The following is a 17451-nucleotide window of genomic DNA, read 5'->3' on the forward strand; positions in this document are numbered from 1 at the left end:
CCTTCCTTCCTTCCCTTCCTTCCCTTCCTTCCCTTCCTTCCCTTTCTTTCCTTTCCTTTCTTTCTTTTTTTTTTTTTTAGAGGAGGAAGAGCAGACAGAGTAGGAGAGACAGAGAATCTTAAGCAGGTTCCACGCCCAGCACAGAGCCTGATGCAAGGCTCTATCTCTATCATGACCTGAGCCAAAATCAAGAGTTGGTTGCTTAACTGACAGCTTCCCAGGTGTCCCCTATTTTTTTCTTTTAAATCAGGAATGCAAAGTGAAGTTTGCTCTGAGTTATAGGATAGTTTGCATATGTTTTATCTGAATATTGGACCTTGTCATAGTCAACACAATATTTGAACATCTAAAGCATTATTCATGTGTGGGGAAAAGGAGTCAAGTTTAATCAATTTAATTTTGAGGAAATTGGGGAAATATGCATTTCTCTCCGGTTAATGATGATAATTATCAAAGCTGCATCTACTAATGTGTAAACCCTTTAATTGTAGACTTGAGAGAAGTATACTAAATTTTTAGCTGAAAGTTGATGGTCAATTAACTTACAAGTTAAATGTTTTTGTTTTTTAAGATTTTATTTATTTATTCATGAGAGACACACAGAGAGAGGCAGAGACATAGGCAGAGGGAGAAGCAGGCTCCATGCAGAGAGCCCGATGTGGGACTCGATCCCTGAACTCCAGGATCACGCCCGAGCAGAAGGCAGATGATCAACCGCTGAGCCACCCAGGCGTCCCACAAGTCAAATGTTTTGTGTAAAGAATCTTTTCTCTCTCTCTCTCTTTAAAGATTTTATTTATTTATTAGAGAGAGAGAGAACACAAGCAGGGAAGAGGGGCGGAGTGAGAGGGAGAAGCAGACCCTCCCTCCCCACCCTGCTAATCAGGGAGCCCAAATCAAGGCTCAATCCCAAGACCCTGGGATCATGATCTGAGCCAAAGGCGGCTGCTTAACCGACTGAGCCACCCAGGTGCCCCAAGAATCTTTTTATCTTTAAATCAAAATATGGCTTTCATACAGAAAAGTACACAAATCACAAGTGCATAGCTCAGTTGATTTTCACAAAGTGAAACTCACCCATGTAACTAGCACTCAGAGCAGGAAAGAGAAATTTAATAGAACCGTAAAGGTCTCCTTCATGCTCCTTTCCAGCAGTCACTCATCTAGCACCGTAGATTCATTTTGCCTGCTTTTGAAACTTATACATAAATCAAATCATAGTTTATACCTTTCTTGGGAGGGGGAACAACCTGGGCTTCTTTTGCTCAGTTATTTATATTGTACATTATAGCAAGTTATTCATTATTATTGTACAATAGTCCATTGTTTGGATATCCCACAATATATTTATTCTTTCCTTGATGGATATTTTGGGTTCCCAGTTTGGCTATTATGAATCATAGTGCTATAGAAATTATTTGTGTCATTTGTCAAAATATGTGCATATATCCGTTGCAATATATGTACAATTCCTGAGCCATATATGTTCAGCTTCAGTAGCTACTGCAAATTTTCCAATTTACATTCTTGTTAACAGTGTATGAGAGTTTCAGTTGCTTCACATTTCTTGGCATCATATAATATTAAAACAATAAGGATTTGTATTGTAATCTTTAGGGTAACTAATAAAAGAATAGCAAAAGAATGTATAATTGACAATAAGTAGGAGAATGAATTAATATGATTTTTGATTAAGCCAGAGGAAGGCAAGAAAAAACAATTGAGTCACATGGAATATAAATAGTAATATAATTGATAAAAATCCAAAATATCAGTGATTAAATGTAAATAGACTATTTTAAAGGATATTGCTTGTGTGTGTGTGTTTTTAAAGATTTTATTTATTTATTTGTGAGAGACAGAGAGGGAGAGGCAGAGACACAGACAGAGGGTGAAGCAGGCTCCCTTCAGGGAGCCTGATGCAGGACTCAATCCCAGGATCCTGGGATCACAACCTGAGCCAAAGGCAGACACTCAACCACTGAGCCACGCAGGCGCCCCATAAAAGATATTGCTTGTAAGACTACAGATCTTAGATATAAGGACACAGGAAGAGTAATAATAAAAGAATAGGAAAAAGCTGTGTAAGCACTAACCAAAGAAAGCTGATGTTGCTATACTGATATCAAAGTAAACTTAAAAGCAAAAAGAATTATTAAAGATAAAGGACATTTTGTAGTAAATAAAAGGGTTAACTTGTCCAGCTCCTGGCTAAAAAGCTATTTGTGATTTTTCAGGTGTAACCATATGCAATTGCGAAAGCTTTACCTGGAAGGCCTCATGGGGGAAAGCCACCCTCCCCAAACCAGACTTGGTGAATAGCCAGTGCACTGCAGTTCCTGAAGGGAGTTGTAGACAAGACTCAGGGCCCCCTGGCTAGACATCATCATATCCAAGGTTGCATTCTCAGCCCAGGTGCCTTCATTCAGGGGCCTCTTTATCAAAAGCCATCAACGGAGACCTTCTGAAGTACCTCTGCTGAGACTACCTCAGTAGGAAAAGGGGGGGAACCTTGAAGATACTTCTTCTCCACTTTGACTCAGTACTTTTCCACTCTTAGGTCTTCTCCCTCTCCCTGCAGTGGTGTGGACTCTCTGAGCCCCGGAGTCCACACCACCACACCACTGCAGGAGCCTTCTGTTGAGGGCTTCTTCAGCAGTTAGACTCCCCACTTCCCTGTTGAACTACCTGAACCCTCCACCAGCATGTCATTCCATGGGGGAAATGAACTGTGATGCTGGTGCCTTCTCTGGTATGGACTCTTGCTTATACTATCATAGCAAGTGTTAAAAGGCTTGACTGTAAGTTATGTTTTATCTTATTGCAATAATCAACTACTCAGACACCAGGCAGTTAGTTCTACTGAGTTCCTGATAGGTTAATCCACCAGGAAGCAATAACAGTTCTAAGTTTTTATGCCTCTAACAACATAGCTTCAAAATACTTAGAGCAAAAACTAATAGATAACTTAAAATTTATTGAAGTATAGCATACACACAGAAAAGTATATGGGTTAAGAGAGTATGGCTCAGTGAGTTATTGCCAAATGTGTTGTTGGGTATATCGTATGGCCAACACATACAGCATTACCAGCACCTCAGAAGGCTCCTTTGAGATACCTCCCAATTACTAATCCTTTCCTCTTTCCTAAAGGTCACTACTATTCTGACCTCCGACACAATAGATTAGTTCTGTCTTTTTTAAAACTCTATATAACAGAATCATCAGTATGTGTTCTTTCGTACTTGGCTTTCCACTAATATTTGTTAGATATGTTTTTAAACATTCCCTGTTGAGGCACTTGGGTGGCTCAGTTGATTAAGCATCCAACTCTTGATTTCAGCTCAGGTCATGATCCCAGATCATGAAATTGAGCCCTGGGTTGGCCTCCATGCTGGCTGTGGAGCCTGTTTGAGATTCTCTCTCACTCTTCCTCTGTCCCTCTCCCCTACTCACGCACATGGTCTCTCTCTAAAAAAAATAATAAATTTAAAAGTAAATTTAAAAAATTCCCTGTTAAGTATTAACTTGCTATTATTATCATTTTAGGTATTTTAGAAGATAATTATGAGAGCTTACGTATACTGAATGTTGAAAGAAATGGAAATATTATTTATACGTATAAGGTATGTCTGTATTCTTTTTTATTGTGTAAGAAATAGAAATATTTGTACTATAAGGTATGTCCTTTTTTTATTGTGTAAGATATGTGTAACATAGAATTTACTACTTTAACCATTTAAGTTTTTTTTTTTTTTTTTTTACAAAATTTTATGCTATATCTTACTGAGAGGTAATGAATAAGACTTGTTGGCACTTAACCTTTTACATGACTCTTTTATTTTGTGAGATTAAATAAGGTGATTGAAATTCAGTCTTAATGTTTCTTTTTTTAAAATAAGAACCAGATACAATGTCTGACACAGTGCTCAAATTTTTTAAGTGAACAGTTCAATTTTGCAGAGGAAAAAATGCTAAGTGAAAGATGTTTAACCCTAATTAAAATGTAAGGATTTATCTCAGAAAATATTAAATATAATTCCTCAACATCATCTGTTTAGACTTCAGTATGCTCAGACTTTTGAGGCATTATTGTTTTCAATGTTAAGTGTTCTAAGGAATGAAAATGTAGCTTTACTGATAACTTTACTATAATAGTGGAACATGAGAGAATAATTTCAGTGGCTAGCTTGCTCTGCATATGTGTATTATTCTATTTATTTATTTGCTAAAATGTTATTTTAAGTTGGGGCACTTGGCTGGCACAGTCGGTGGAGCATGGGACTCTTGATCTTGGGGTTGTGAGTTTGAGCCCCACGTTGGGTATAGAGATTACTTTCATAAATAAAATATTTTTTAAAAAAGTAATTTTAAGTTGTATTCTATATGTGTGCTGCATTTAAAGAATTATATGATTCAAAAAGTTTTATTTACAGGAATATCATGGACTTGTTTTAGCCACTCCCAATCTCTATCATATATATTGTCTTAAAGAAATAAACCCAAGTACAGAAAGATTTGCTCCTTTGCTAGGTTCTACTACCTCCTAGAAAGGGTCCCCAGATTGAGCTGTACACTCTTAATCCATTTCACTTTTTAAGCCCATATTACTAGCTGACATAAGTTTGGTCCCTTTCTGACATGCTACCTTTAGCATGTACTTATTGGTAATACTGAGTACTTATTGGTAATATTGACTGAATTATTGCAGGTTTAAGATTAATAACATCCTAATTTCCTAATCAATGATATATAATACATATCTGGTTAATTTTTTTTAAGGATGATAAGGGAAATGTTGCCTTTGGATTATATGACTGCCGAACCAGACAAAATGAGGTAAAAAAAAAAAAACAAAAAAAAAAAACATAAATCTTAGATACTCATTAGTTATTGCTTTTAGAGTTTTTTCTTCTTTCTGCCTCCTTTTTGTAGTTACAGATTCTTATTTCATTTTCTAAAAATTTAGTTTTTCTTTGTTGGCCTGCCTTCTCTCTTTTACCATCTCTTGATGCCATTATCTTTAAAGATAAATAAGTAAATGAAGTGTAAGGACTCCTGAACCAAAATATCACTTGAATCCTTTGAGATTTAAGCAAAGTTGGCTCAAATCAATTATCCAATATTCTGTAGGAATGTAGGAAGTCCAGTGTCTTCTAAGATTTGTGAGCTCCCAGAAGTTTAGGATCTCATAATGACCTCTGGTTATGAGTTCTGCTTCTCTTTAACCCTCATTTTTCTTGCTTCTCAAGGATCCAGATATAGAACTCAGCTTCCTTTTCTTAATTTTTCCCCACACCACCCACATAGGACATTGGTTTATATGACAAGCTTATCTAATTCTTGGTGCAAATGTGAGGGAGTCATTTTGTGTCTAGGTAAAAACAACTTACAAACATTAAGGGAGTAAGAAGTCTATAAATGTACACTGACACAGAAGGTTCTCCAAAATATACTGTTATGTGAAAAAAGCAAGTTGCCAGAATAATATATTTATGTTTTAAGACAACTATATCATATATATATATGTGTAAATATATATTAAAAACTTGTTTAAAAAAGATCTGGAGGCTATCGAGTAAATTACAAACATGTTTCCTTTTGGAAGGGAGTTCATATGGGGTGAGCATAGTGGAGAGCTTTGACTTTTTATTTGGTGGTGTTTCATGTTTTAAACACTGAGCCTATGTTCATGTGTTATTTTATAATTAAAAGGGTAAAACACTAAAAGTTAAGTGTATACTTCCATGATTCTTCTCGTAAATTAGAATGCCTCAGAGCAGGAGTCCAAGGAAACCAAAATGTCTCACATGAATTCAGAGCCTCCTTATTCACTCAAAGTTCACTTTTTCTAATCAAGCATTTCATGACTTTTCAACACTTTTCATCAACTTTGGGCCATAGGATTTTAGTGTGTTCTCAGTGCTTCTTTTTTTATTTTTTATTTTTATTTTTTATTTTTTATTTTTTTTTGCTTTTTTTTTTAATATGCAAGTACTAATTACCTTCCTAATACTCTCGCTATGAGTTGTTTTTTCTTAACCTGTTCTCTGTCGAGGTCTAAGACTCTTCATCTTTTCTTACCCTCTGAAGGTATTCTAAGAGAGTTTGCCTAATATAACTGTGATTGTCTTCATTTCCTCAATTTGCATATCATATCCTCCTTCTGCATGACCATTTTCATTTTCTTTAATATTTAATAAGGAAATGGAATCTTGCAACACTTCAAACATCAAGAAAATTATTAAAAGGGCAAGTAAAAACAGAAGATTACTTTGCCAAGGCTCTGAATATGAGTTTTATAGGAGATGGGCTTGATAGTCTCTTAGACATAGTTAATGATATCATAGTTAAGTAACTTGATTAAAACTTTACTTGTCTCAATAATTATAATAGCTGACATCTAAGTGCTTATTAGTGGCAGACATTGTAATAAGTGCTTTGTATGGATCATCTGACTTGATCCTTCTAAGGATTTCATGAAATAGGTATTATGATTTTTATTTTACTGATGAGAGAATAGAAAAATGAATAACTTGTCTAAGGTTACACAGCTAGTAAGTGGCATCATCAGAATTTGATCCTACATCTAGCCTGTCTCCAGGGTCTAGGTTCTTAGCCACTAGATCATGTTGCCTCATGGTTAAGCTTCAGTGCCAACTATGGCCTACAATTGGAAACTTCTTTCTTAAAAAATAATCTGAAACTTCTCAGTATGGATAAACTGGTTAATTAATGGTTCTTTAATAGAATGTCTTGCCACCATGATACCTGTTTCAGAGCTAATTGGGAATTTGAATTCTAAAATTGTTCTTTAATACAAAACTCCAAATTAAAAAATAACTTTGTTTTAATAGCATCTCTATACATTTGAGAAAGACTTGCACGTCATCAGTTGCTCTATCAACAGTGAGAGAACTTTGCTTGGTAAGTTGAATTCTTTTATTGCTACATGTCAAGAAGTAAACTACATTTGTTGAGTTTCAAAGTATTGGACCTTTGCAATATTTGACTATCCTATACCAATGATTTTCTGGGAAAAGATGCTCTTGGGAGATTAATTTCAAAATATAAAAGTCTACTTACAAAAAAAGATTTTTTTTCTGCATTACCTTAATCATTCACTGACAGATTCTTGGAGCCCTTAACTTTTTTCAGGTATAAAGTGGTAAACTAATCAGCCACTGCATGGATTCTTTGTTAATGGATTATTTTTTCTTTTTTCATTAGCTGCAAGTTTAGTTCATTCTGCTAAAGAAGGAAGAAAGAATGAGCTTCAACCAGGTATGAAACATAAAACATCTTTATGAATAGCTTTTATCTCAGAATGAAAAGGCAAAGGCCATGTCAAGCATGAAAACGTTTTTTAAATTATTTTTTGAAGTAAACAAAGTACAGAAAATAATGTAATAGTGAATAGAAGTATTAGAAAGCAATTAGCACTTGCAGACAGAGCAACACTGAGGAAAAACTAGAACCCTATGATCAGAAGCTGGTGTAAAAGGCTGGGAAGGGGGTGGTATTCCTTCAAGAATATCATTTTTTTTCTTACATCTGGTAAGCAGTTAACTGATACATAATATATTGTGAATAATCTACCAATTCTAAATAAAAATTCTCATTTGTCAAAGCCCACTTTATAATTTATTGTCTTTGTAATATTCTTTCCTTCTTTTTAACATTCCATATCCCCCATCTGTCCAGAACTCAACAAGTAAGTGCATGGAGTGGGTCAGGCACTTTGCATGCCGCTGTGGATAAAATGTTATGCAAGACAGGTGTGGCAGTTGCCCTCGTGGTGAGCTGTCGAGGCTGGTGGTGGGTGGGGTGTGCCATGGGGCATCATCTCATCTTCAGTGGAGGGTAATAAGCCCTGTGGGACCAGTTTTTCAATTTACTGAGAGAAGTGTGGACCTTTACATAAAATTTTGTTAAATGTTGGCTCAAATTCTTTTAAAAAATTCTACTTGTTGCCCTTATTGCCTACTTATCTACTTATTGCCCTTATTAAAAATGCCTTGTTGGCCCTTACTCCTTTTAGCCTCAGGAATTCCTTATGCTGGTAAACCCAATAGAACCTATATTCCTTATGTGATGTTTACCAACTATGCCTAATTGTGCTGCAGAAAAATGATAACTATGTACATTATAAAATATATGTTCAAAAATATATATGTTCAGACCAACTTTATTTTAACTTTTATTAAATTGAATCCTGTTCAGGGGGTGCCTGGGTGGCTCAGTCGGTTAAGTATCTGACTCTTGGTTTTGGCCCAGGTTGTGATCTCAGGGTCACGAGATCAAGCCCCGCATCAGGCTCCGAGCTCAGCAGAGAGTCTGCTTGAGCAGCTCCCCCTCTCCCTCTGTCCATCCCCTCTGCACATTCTTCCTCCCTTTCTCTCTCTCTCTAAAATAAATACGTCTTAAAAAAAATCCTATTCAGGTCTGCTTACTCAGTCTTTGAAGTTTGATACACCTCTAGTGAAATTATCTGATCACATCTTTAAGAATATCAGAATGGACATTGTTAAGTATCATATTGGCTTCCTGATGTTTTATATCTTCTCAGCTCACCTTTTATGCCAGCTGCTGCGGTAAGAGCCAGATCTGCCCAGAGCTAATTTGACAGGCAGGGCCTTAACTCAGCCTCTCTGCCTGCGTCTCGTTTTTTTGCCCAGCGCCTTGGGAATGTCTCTTCACTACTTGCACGTGTGCCACCTGGAAGTATGGTCAGAAAGGATTCCCAATAGGACAAGCCATGACCATGGAGGGGCCAGGGAGCTGAGGGGTAAATACTCCCCTTTCCATCCCTGAAATGGACCATTCTGAGGTGTGCTCCATGCAGCTCTAGTCCCAAGGTGGTCATAAATTTGATAAGGTCCCCTTACTGGTGGATTCTTCCTGTTTCAACGCTCTCCTGCTTCCTCATGCCACTCAGGGCTAAAGTGATCCAGTCCCCTGAGATTACTTCTCATCTTAGTTTGCATTTTCCCTCTAAGTAGAGCCTGAGGCAGGCATTTGAATGCAATTAGTTTATTTGAGGAATGATCCTAGGAAGCACTATGTGGGGAGCATTTAAACAGAGATCTAGGGATCCCTGGATGGCTCAGCGGTTTAGCGTCTGCCTTTGGCCCAGGGCACGATCCTGGAGTCCTGGGATGGAGTCCCACGTCAGGCTCCCGGCATGGAGCCTGCTTCTCCCTCCTCCTGTGTCTCTGCCTCTCTCTCTCTCTCTCTCTCTCTCTCTTTCTCTATCATAAATAAATAAATCTTTAAAAAAAAAAAAAAAAAACAGATATCTGAAAGAAGGGAGGGAGCAAGCCCGCGACTGGGGGGAAAGCACATTTCTGACAGTAACAACAGCCAGCACAAAGGTCCTGAGGCCAGAGTGTACTAGGTGGACTCGCTGATCAAGGATAGTGAGGAGGCCGAATGAAAAGGGGGCAGAGCAGAGTGGTATGAACTGAGGCCAGAGGAAGACAGGCCTGAAGTACACCTAGATCCGTGGAGACCCTACAAGGCCTGTGTTCAGTTAAGATTTCAGAAGTGATGTGACCAGAAAGCACTGTAGAATCCATTATGGTGTTTTATTCTTCGAACAAATGTCTTGGAAAGCCTTATTTTATCTGCCCATGAATGACCTGATAAGCCATTCGATTATAAAATGTAGTTTGCCTGGAGGTATTATTTCACACTCTATTGCTTATGAAGAGATTTTTCCGTTGCAAGTAAACTGTAACATCTTTCATATGAACAAGATAGGCTTTTTGGTCCACACACTTGCCAACACAGTTTTTATCAATAGTGCTTCTCTTCTTGGCTTTGGCCATGGCAGATTAATATTTTGTTTAGAAAACAGTAAAAGGGGGGATGTCTGGGCAGCTCAGTCAGTAGAGCATGTAACTCCTGATCTCAGGGTTGTGAGTTCAAGTCCTATGCTGTGTATAGAGCTTACTTAAGAGAGGGAGAAGGAGGAGATGAAAGGGGAGGAGGGGGAAGAGGAAGAGGAGAGGAGGGAGGGGAAGAGGAAAAGGAAGAGGAGAGGACCGGATCTAGCTGCCTCTTCTCCCTCCCCTCTGGAGTTGCATTTGCTGCAGGTCACAGTAGATCCCCGCTGGGCAGCTGTTGGGGTGGCCACCTGTGTTGGGCCCCTCTGCCACTGAGACTCTTCTGAGACTCCCTGTACCATTATAGTGAAGTCCTGCAGCTGCTCTGTGGCGCTGTGGTTTGCTTCAAGAGCTCCAGTAACCAGAGCTGCTTCAGAACTAGGCACTGCTGGACTCTTCTAACTTTGTCATCATTCACAACATGTGTCTTCACCTGGCTCAGACCAGATTCCTTTGCCCAGTGTCTACCTGCCCACCCTGCCAATGCCATGCTAATCCCTGTGCTTTTGTTTTTAATATTTGTTCAATTTATTTAAACTAAAAAAATAAAACTGTTCCCTTGTTTCTCCCATTCTCCAACCCTCATCTCTTATGATTGCCAATTTGTTTTCTGTATTTATGAGCATGGGTTTTTTTTTTCTTTCTGGGAGTCCACACGTAGGAAAGATGATACAGTATTTGTCTTTCTCTGATTTCACTTAGTGCAATGCCTTCAAGATCCATCCAAGTTGTCACTTCTGTTCCTGCTGTCTCTACTTTCTGTGATATCCACATCCTGCCTGGACCTGCCTTACCCTACAGCGATGCCCTCCCAGGCACCCCTGACATCTGGATTCTCTAACTTCTGAAGACGACTTTAAGCACTCCATAGAATCATGAGATTTCATGACTGAAACTGACTAGATAAATGATCTGATTCTTTAGTTTTTGTTTTTTTCTTTAGTAACAAGGCATAGAAGCCTAGGAATGCATTGTCCTTTCTGAAAAATGTGTATTAGGTTAGTAGCAGAGTGTAAACCAAAACTGACATCTCTAGAATCCTAATCCAGAGTATGTCATGTTACACCATGAAATCACATGATATGTTACTGAGAGAAATGCCTGTTTGCACGGTTACTCTTATCATTATGCTTATTATATTAGTTAATTGTCCAGGATGCCTCTATAAAGGAAAGAATTAGTGTAGGAAGATGGCTTGTGTCCTTGTGTCCCATTTTAAAGTCAAGTGGATTTAGCTGATAGCTGGTTATCAAATTTACTGCCAAAAAGTCCACATATGAGTAAAGTGATTCTTTACTTTTCTAAGGAGAAGATTCCCCACCTAGCCCCTAAAAAGTTTTTCCCCCAAATTGGAAAATGTAAACTTTTAGAGCAAGACATAAAATAGCCAATGTCAGCTTGTACTACTTAGTATATTAATTTAATTATACACACTTAATGTAAAATAACGTAATAAGGAAAATTGCTTTTTTTCTCATTCTTACATTTCACAAAGCATTTCTATTTTTCTTAAGTCTCTTTGACACTAATGCCTTCCTTCCTTCCTTCCTTCCTTCCTTCCTTCCTTCCTTCCTTCCTTCCTTCTTAAAGATTTTATTTATTTATTCATGAGAATACACAGGAGAGAGAGAGAGAGAGGCAGAGACACAAGCAGAAGGAGAAGCAGGCTCCATACAGGGAGCCCAACATGGGACTCCATCCCGGGTCTCCAGGATCATGCCCTGGGCTGAAGGCAGCGCTAAACCACTGAGCCACCCAGGCCACCTGACACTAATGTCTTTTTTTAAAAGATTTTTTTAAATTTAAATTCAATTTGTCAACATATAGTATAACATCCAGTGCTCATCCCATCAAGTGCCCTGCTTAGTGCCTGTTACCCAGTTACTCATCATCCCACCAACCTCCCCTTCTGTAATCCTTTATTTGTTTCCCAGAGTTAGGAGTCTCTCATGGTTTGTCTTCCTCTCTAATTTTTCCCCATTCAGTTTCTCTCCTTTCCCTTAAGGCCCCTTTCACTATTTCTTATATTCCACATATGAGTGAAACCATATGATAGTTGTCTTTCTGCAGTTGACTTATTTTACTCAACATAATACCCTCCAGTTCCATCCACATTGATATAAATGGGAAGGTATTCATCCTTTCTGAGGCTAATATTCCACTGTATATATGTGCACCACATCTTCTTTATCCACTCATCTGTCAAAGGACACCGAGGCTCCTTCCACAGTTTGGCTATTGTGGACATTGCTGCTATGAACATTGGGGTGCAGGTGTCCTGTCCTTTCACTACATCTGAATCTTTGGGTAAATACCCTGTAGTGCAATTGCTGGGTTATGGGGTAGCAAGATTTTATTTATTTGTGAGAAAGACAGCACACATAAGTGGGGGAAGGAGCAGAGGGGGAGGGAGAGGAAAGGGGAAAGAATCTCAAGCAGACTCCCCCCCTGAGCCTGGAGCACAATGCAGGGGTCAACCTCAGGACCCTGAGACTATAACCTGAGCCAAAGCAAAACCAAGAGTCAGATGCTCAACTGACTGAGCCACCCAAACACTTCAACACCAACGTCTTTCTTATTTTCTAGAGCCCCTTTTTTTTTTTTTTTTTTTTTTTTTAGTTATCTAGCAGATTCACAAAGCTCCTCACCTTTACCTCTATCCCAGTTAAACAAGTATAGCCCTTTTGAACTGATATACAATCACTGGGATTTTTATCATAAGCTACAAGTATCATTGACCAAACAATATTTGATCTTCATTTGTTCCATCCTTATATCTTTGGGATCCCACGTAGTAACTCGCTGTCTTGCTTTTTCAGTAATATTTAAAAGGCATGTTTACAGAGATATCCAGTGCTTGTAATTGTAAGGCCATATGGTAGGAATTGTTTTACATTTTTTGCCTTTATTTTCTGTCAGTTTAATTTCTTAAATAGTGAAAATTGGCATTGATTCAATGCTGTGCTGTCCTGAAAATTGTACATTATTACTCAAAATAAAGTCATAGAGAAAGCACCTGAGAATATTAGACTCTGCAAGAACTCAGCTTTAAGGCAACTCCTTTTTTGAGGTTTAATCTTGGGGGAGGGGAACTCTTGGTCTAAATGTGGATCTCTGTGGTAATCCCATTGTAGCCTGTGTCCAAGGACTTCCTCCTAATTGCTATCTTTTATGTCATTTGCTGCAATGTGACACTGAGGAAATAAGTGGGTCTTTATCCACGCAGCTCTGCCACCATTCCAGAGGGAAGCCCTGTCCTCTTAATAGGGTCCGTGTACTGGAGCATGTTCATCCGCCAGAAATATCTTTATATTTTCATCCACAAGTGATATTCATTCATGTGCTGCAGAACTGGAGTGGTAGTGAATGGAGTCGTGTTTGCTTAGACTTAGGAGCCCAGAGGGCCTGTGAGGCTGTGCTAAGTGGCTGAGGAATGGTCAGGAACTCGCTTCTCACTCTGCGCCTATTGATTTCAACTTTGTGAGGTTTTCTTCTTTTGTCAAGGGTTTTAAGAACTGCCAAAGAAAATTTTAAGAAAATTACTTTTCCTCTTGGAATAACTAATACAATAGGTAACATATTTATGTTTTCAAAGTACAGACATAGGTGGAGAAGATAACGAATGACATTCTGGCCTCCTTTACTAAAAGCCTCCTTTCCTTTGTAGGATCAAAGTGCTTAACTTTGTTGGTTGAAATCCACCCTGTTAACAATGTGAAGGTTCTAAAAGCGGTGGATAGCTCTATTTGGGTGCAGGTAAGCGAGCAGGAGCAGGAGCACGATGTGGTTATCACTCATCTCACTAATCAAAAGGTGTGAAACCTAGAGGCAAAGGTGCTTATAAAGTGTTTTCACACCCATTATCACATTTAATCCTCAAAGCACTCTGGGAAACGGGTTTGGCTGGAAACATGGAAATTAAAACTCAACCTAGCTACTCTGTCTCCATTATAAACGGGTTTTCTGATCATAATGTAATATTCTTACTTGATAAAATGCTGACTCTCGACACATATCAGGTAAGTCTAAAAAATGGTTTATTTAATGTATTGCTTTAGTTGACAGAGTAAATATGAATAAATGGCTTAATCCCTGAATTTATCAACTCCAGGGAAGGATACAGAAGCGCTGTATGTATAGTGCAGGTGGACCATAGTCCGTCTTCATTACCTGCACACTCAGAGTTTGTGAATTGTACTACGCACTGAAATCTATTTGTAAACCAAAGTTGATTCTCACGGTGCTTTTAAAGTCATCTGCAGCCGTGTGCACAGTGGTGAAAAATTCGTCACTCAGCTGAGGTTCAACAAGGGTGACTGACACTGCCTTCAGGGTTCACTGCTCACACTGTAAACAGAGGTTGTTTAGTGCCTTAATTCTCACATGTTTGGGGCTCCTCATTGGTGATTGCACTATTTAAAATGTTCCCCGTGCATAGTTCCCAAGTGCTGTCTGGTGTGCTTCAGCACAAGAAGGCAGCAATGTGGTTGTAGAGAAAATATGTGGGTGAGATAAGCTTCCTTCAGGCATGAGTTTCTGGCGCGGTTGACCATGAGCTCAATGCTAACGGCTCAACAATATTTATTAAATAAGATGTCTTTAAATAGGAACACACAAAAGCAAAGCTATGTATTCATTGGTTGCTACAAATGTCATGACCATGCAGGAGCCCGGCCTCGTATTTCCCCCGGGAGCAGTGGTTCAGAATTCAGTGCATGCTGTTTGTGGTGATCCGTAGAATATGCCTGCCACAGGGGACACCTGACTGTTACATGTTCCTGCAGCGCTGTAGCATAACTTCCTTGTGGAATCTGAACTATCTGCTTCTTGTTCCCCCCACCTACTCCCAGCCTTGAGCCTACGGAGAGGATCTCCGCTTGCAGAGTGTCAGGAGAGGGGCCTCTCTCCCATCTGCCCCCTGCTTATAGGCAGGGCCTGGAGTGGAGCTCCTAGGCTGCCCTCCCCCTCCCCCAGGAAGCTGCTGTGTTTACACTGTCATCAGTACAGGGGTGACTGTGGGACACATCATACTTCCCTTTTCTGGCCTATTCTGGCTTCCTTAGCGTCTCCACCCAGGGCTGTGTAGGCAATGGAGACATTATGGAAAGATTGGGACAGCTAAAGGGAATTAATTAGAACATAAGGAAGGAATGAGTTTTTATGAGTATGTGGTTACACAACATTGTGAATATATTAACAACTGCTGAATTGACTATTTTAAAATAGTTAAAAAGGTGATTTTTCTCTTATGCAAATTTTGTCTCCACTTGAAAAAATTAATAGTACATGATGCATGACTGCTTTCCTAGGCCAAAGGGAAAGTCCCCCACCCAAATGAAGTAAAACCTGTACTTGTCTTGTGGACCCATCTCTGTTCCTAGCTCTGCCCCTTGCTCCTCATACCTCTGCCCCGGGGGAGAGAAAAATCCTGCAAACCTCCACCAAGGGCAAACTCCCACCTCCCTCTCCCCCTCCTGCTCCCCTTCACAGAAATGCCATTCACTGTCCACTGAGTTTAGTCTTGCCTGCAGTCTGTCTCCCTTTTCTTACCAAAACATTCATGGTGATCTCCAGTAGTACATTTCTACAAGGCTGTGTGTGCGGCCTTGACCTCCTTCATAGAGGAACTTTGGCGAGACAGTACTGGCTGGGGTTTGGATCCCAATCTGGTACTTTTGAAACTTGCCTACCAGCATGACCTGCATCTTCCAAATTGTTCCAGATATCCACCTATAGTGTATATCTTCCAACTATGAATATTAATAACCAAAGTCTAGCTCCATATTTGTGAAGATCAGTGTTGCCCTAATATGTTGTAATCTATATAGATTTCTACTGACACCGCAAAAACAAAACCAAATCTCACACGCTTTTATAGAGTGTGTCTGAAGCCTGTCTGTTTATAGTCTTACTTCCAGGCTTTGCTCTAGGGCTGCCTCGTCATAGAAAGGAAAACCATCACCACCTAAATGGAACTTTTGAAATCACGTTCCCACTGAGTGCCACACAAGACCCGGCAAAGGTTTAGGACTCTTCAGCACCTTCCTCCAGGTCCCAGTTCTAAGCAAGCATGCCTTGGCCACCTCTGGAGTCCCAAGGGAGGCCAAATCGTCTTCCGTAGGAGCATCTCCTTATTTTGAGGCACTGTTTGCTCTTCCATTATCAGTATGGTGCCACTCCCCTTTGCTTCTCCTCAACCCCAGGACACAGTTTCCTGTTTGATGTGCAGTTTCACAAATCAGGACATCCCAAGTTCTATATTACTTTCATAGCTGAATTCTGCACTGCTATCTATTTTATAATTTTGAAGTTTATGGTAGTGTTTTGATTTTCGATTCCAAAAAGGAAAACTTACAACAAACAATTTAAAAAATTTATCAGTCCTGTTTTCATTTTTCATTAGCAGTCCTGTTTCATTTCACTTTTATGAAAAGTTAGACACCAGGTAACCTATTTTGTCAAAATTTTTCGTAGTCTTTAGAGAGGCTGCCAACTCTAAAGTAGGGACATAAAAGGATTATGTTCTTTCGTAATGCTTTGAAGTTTAGAGGGAAAAACCAAAATTCACTGGTGGCTCTTATCTAGTAAGCTGTCTTTTCATGTTACAAAACAAAACTGCTGATTTATAGGTACCCTTTTGATGATGAAAGAATTAAGTCACTGGAGTCATCTCATGACCTCTTTTCCCTCATTGTCACAGCTCATAGCGCCAGGCCTGTGTTTCTGGCTGGCTGCTTTGTCCTGTGGGCTGGCACATAAGGGAGAGCACAGATAAGGAGTGGGGTGGATCAAGCCTTTTCTTCCCAGTGCAGTCATTCTATTATTTGAGGCTTGCAAATCCTCCACCACATGCCACATTGTGAGTCATTGTTCTTCTTGGAAAGTCCCGCTTTACGTTGTGCTTTGTCTCTTGGATGCGGGAATTTGGAAGTTGTAGAGCATACATTTGCTTGGTTCACAAATTAAATACTAGGTTTAGTTGCATAACAGATGTATTGATCACTTTTTTTGTGCATGTGAAATAGAACTTTCTGTACAGGTGTTGTTTATATTGTTTCTGAGTGGATTCAGAATCATGTATTCCAAAATAGGAAGCACCATCTCTAGAAATAGCTTATGCTTTAGCCTTACTGTTTAAATTAATTATGTTGGACCTGTCATGAATTTCCCCCCAGAAAAATCGGCTCCTAAAAGTATTCTTTTTCCTCCTTGTTTCCATCTGCAATGTGTGTATGTATGTGATTTATCTAACCTATTCTGTGGTTCTGAGTACCTACCTTCTATGGTATATAGTGATATAGTACAGTGATCAGACACTTTTGGAATATTTGTGTAAGCAAGGTTGTTGCTTATGATTTTGTGAATTTCCTCTTTACAGTTTCTCTACCCCCAAGTGGAAAGTCACCCTCCTCCAGAGAACCATCTGTTACTGATTTCAGAAGAGAAATGTAAGTATATCTTTTAGGTGGTCTATGTGAACTTCATGAAGGGCACATTTCTTGGTGAAGTATGGGACTTGACTGAATCTTCTAGATGTCCACTCACCAGTGCAACTGACCTTTGA

At 39.2% G+C, this 17451-nt stretch overlaps 1 protein-coding gene and 1 long non-coding RNA gene across 14 annotated transcripts in view; both read left to right on the top strand.

Moving 5' to 3' along the window:
- Nucleotides 1-17451, top strand: part of GSAP (gamma-secretase activating protein) — an 85858-nt gene that overhangs the window by 8348 nt on the left and 60059 nt on the right. For 12 of the 13 annotated variants that reach the window (XR_012014153.1, XR_012014154.1, XR_012014150.1 and 9 more), the window contains exons 2-7: nt 3550-3626; nt 4783-4839; nt 6858-6927; nt 7231-7284; nt 13555-13643; nt 17266-17335. Coding sequence is in view for 8 of the 13 variants with exons in the window: in XM_072791433.1 (XP_072647534.1) it covers nt 3550-3626; nt 4783-4839; nt 6858-6927; nt 7231-7284; nt 13555-13643; nt 17266-17335 (417 nt within the window). In the remaining 5 variants the exon portion in view is untranslated. The remainder of the gene's footprint in view (nt 1-3549; nt 3627-4782; nt 4840-6857; nt 6928-7230; nt 7285-13554; nt 13644-17265; nt 17336-17451) is intronic. The other variant, XM_072791441.1, reaches the window with a different exon arrangement.
- Nucleotides 8469-10809, top strand: LOC140613043 (uncharacterized). The gene is made up of 2 exons (XR_012014158.1): nt 8469-8788; nt 10590-10809. It is a non-coding gene; the product is annotated as an uncharacterized lncRNA (long non-coding RNA).

This window comes from Canis lupus, chromosome 21 (genome assembly GCF_048164855.1).
Source record: "Canis lupus baileyi chromosome 21, mCanLup2.hap1, whole genome shotgun sequence".
NCBI classification, from domain to species: Eukaryota; Metazoa; Chordata; class Mammalia; order Carnivora; family Canidae; genus Canis; species Canis lupus.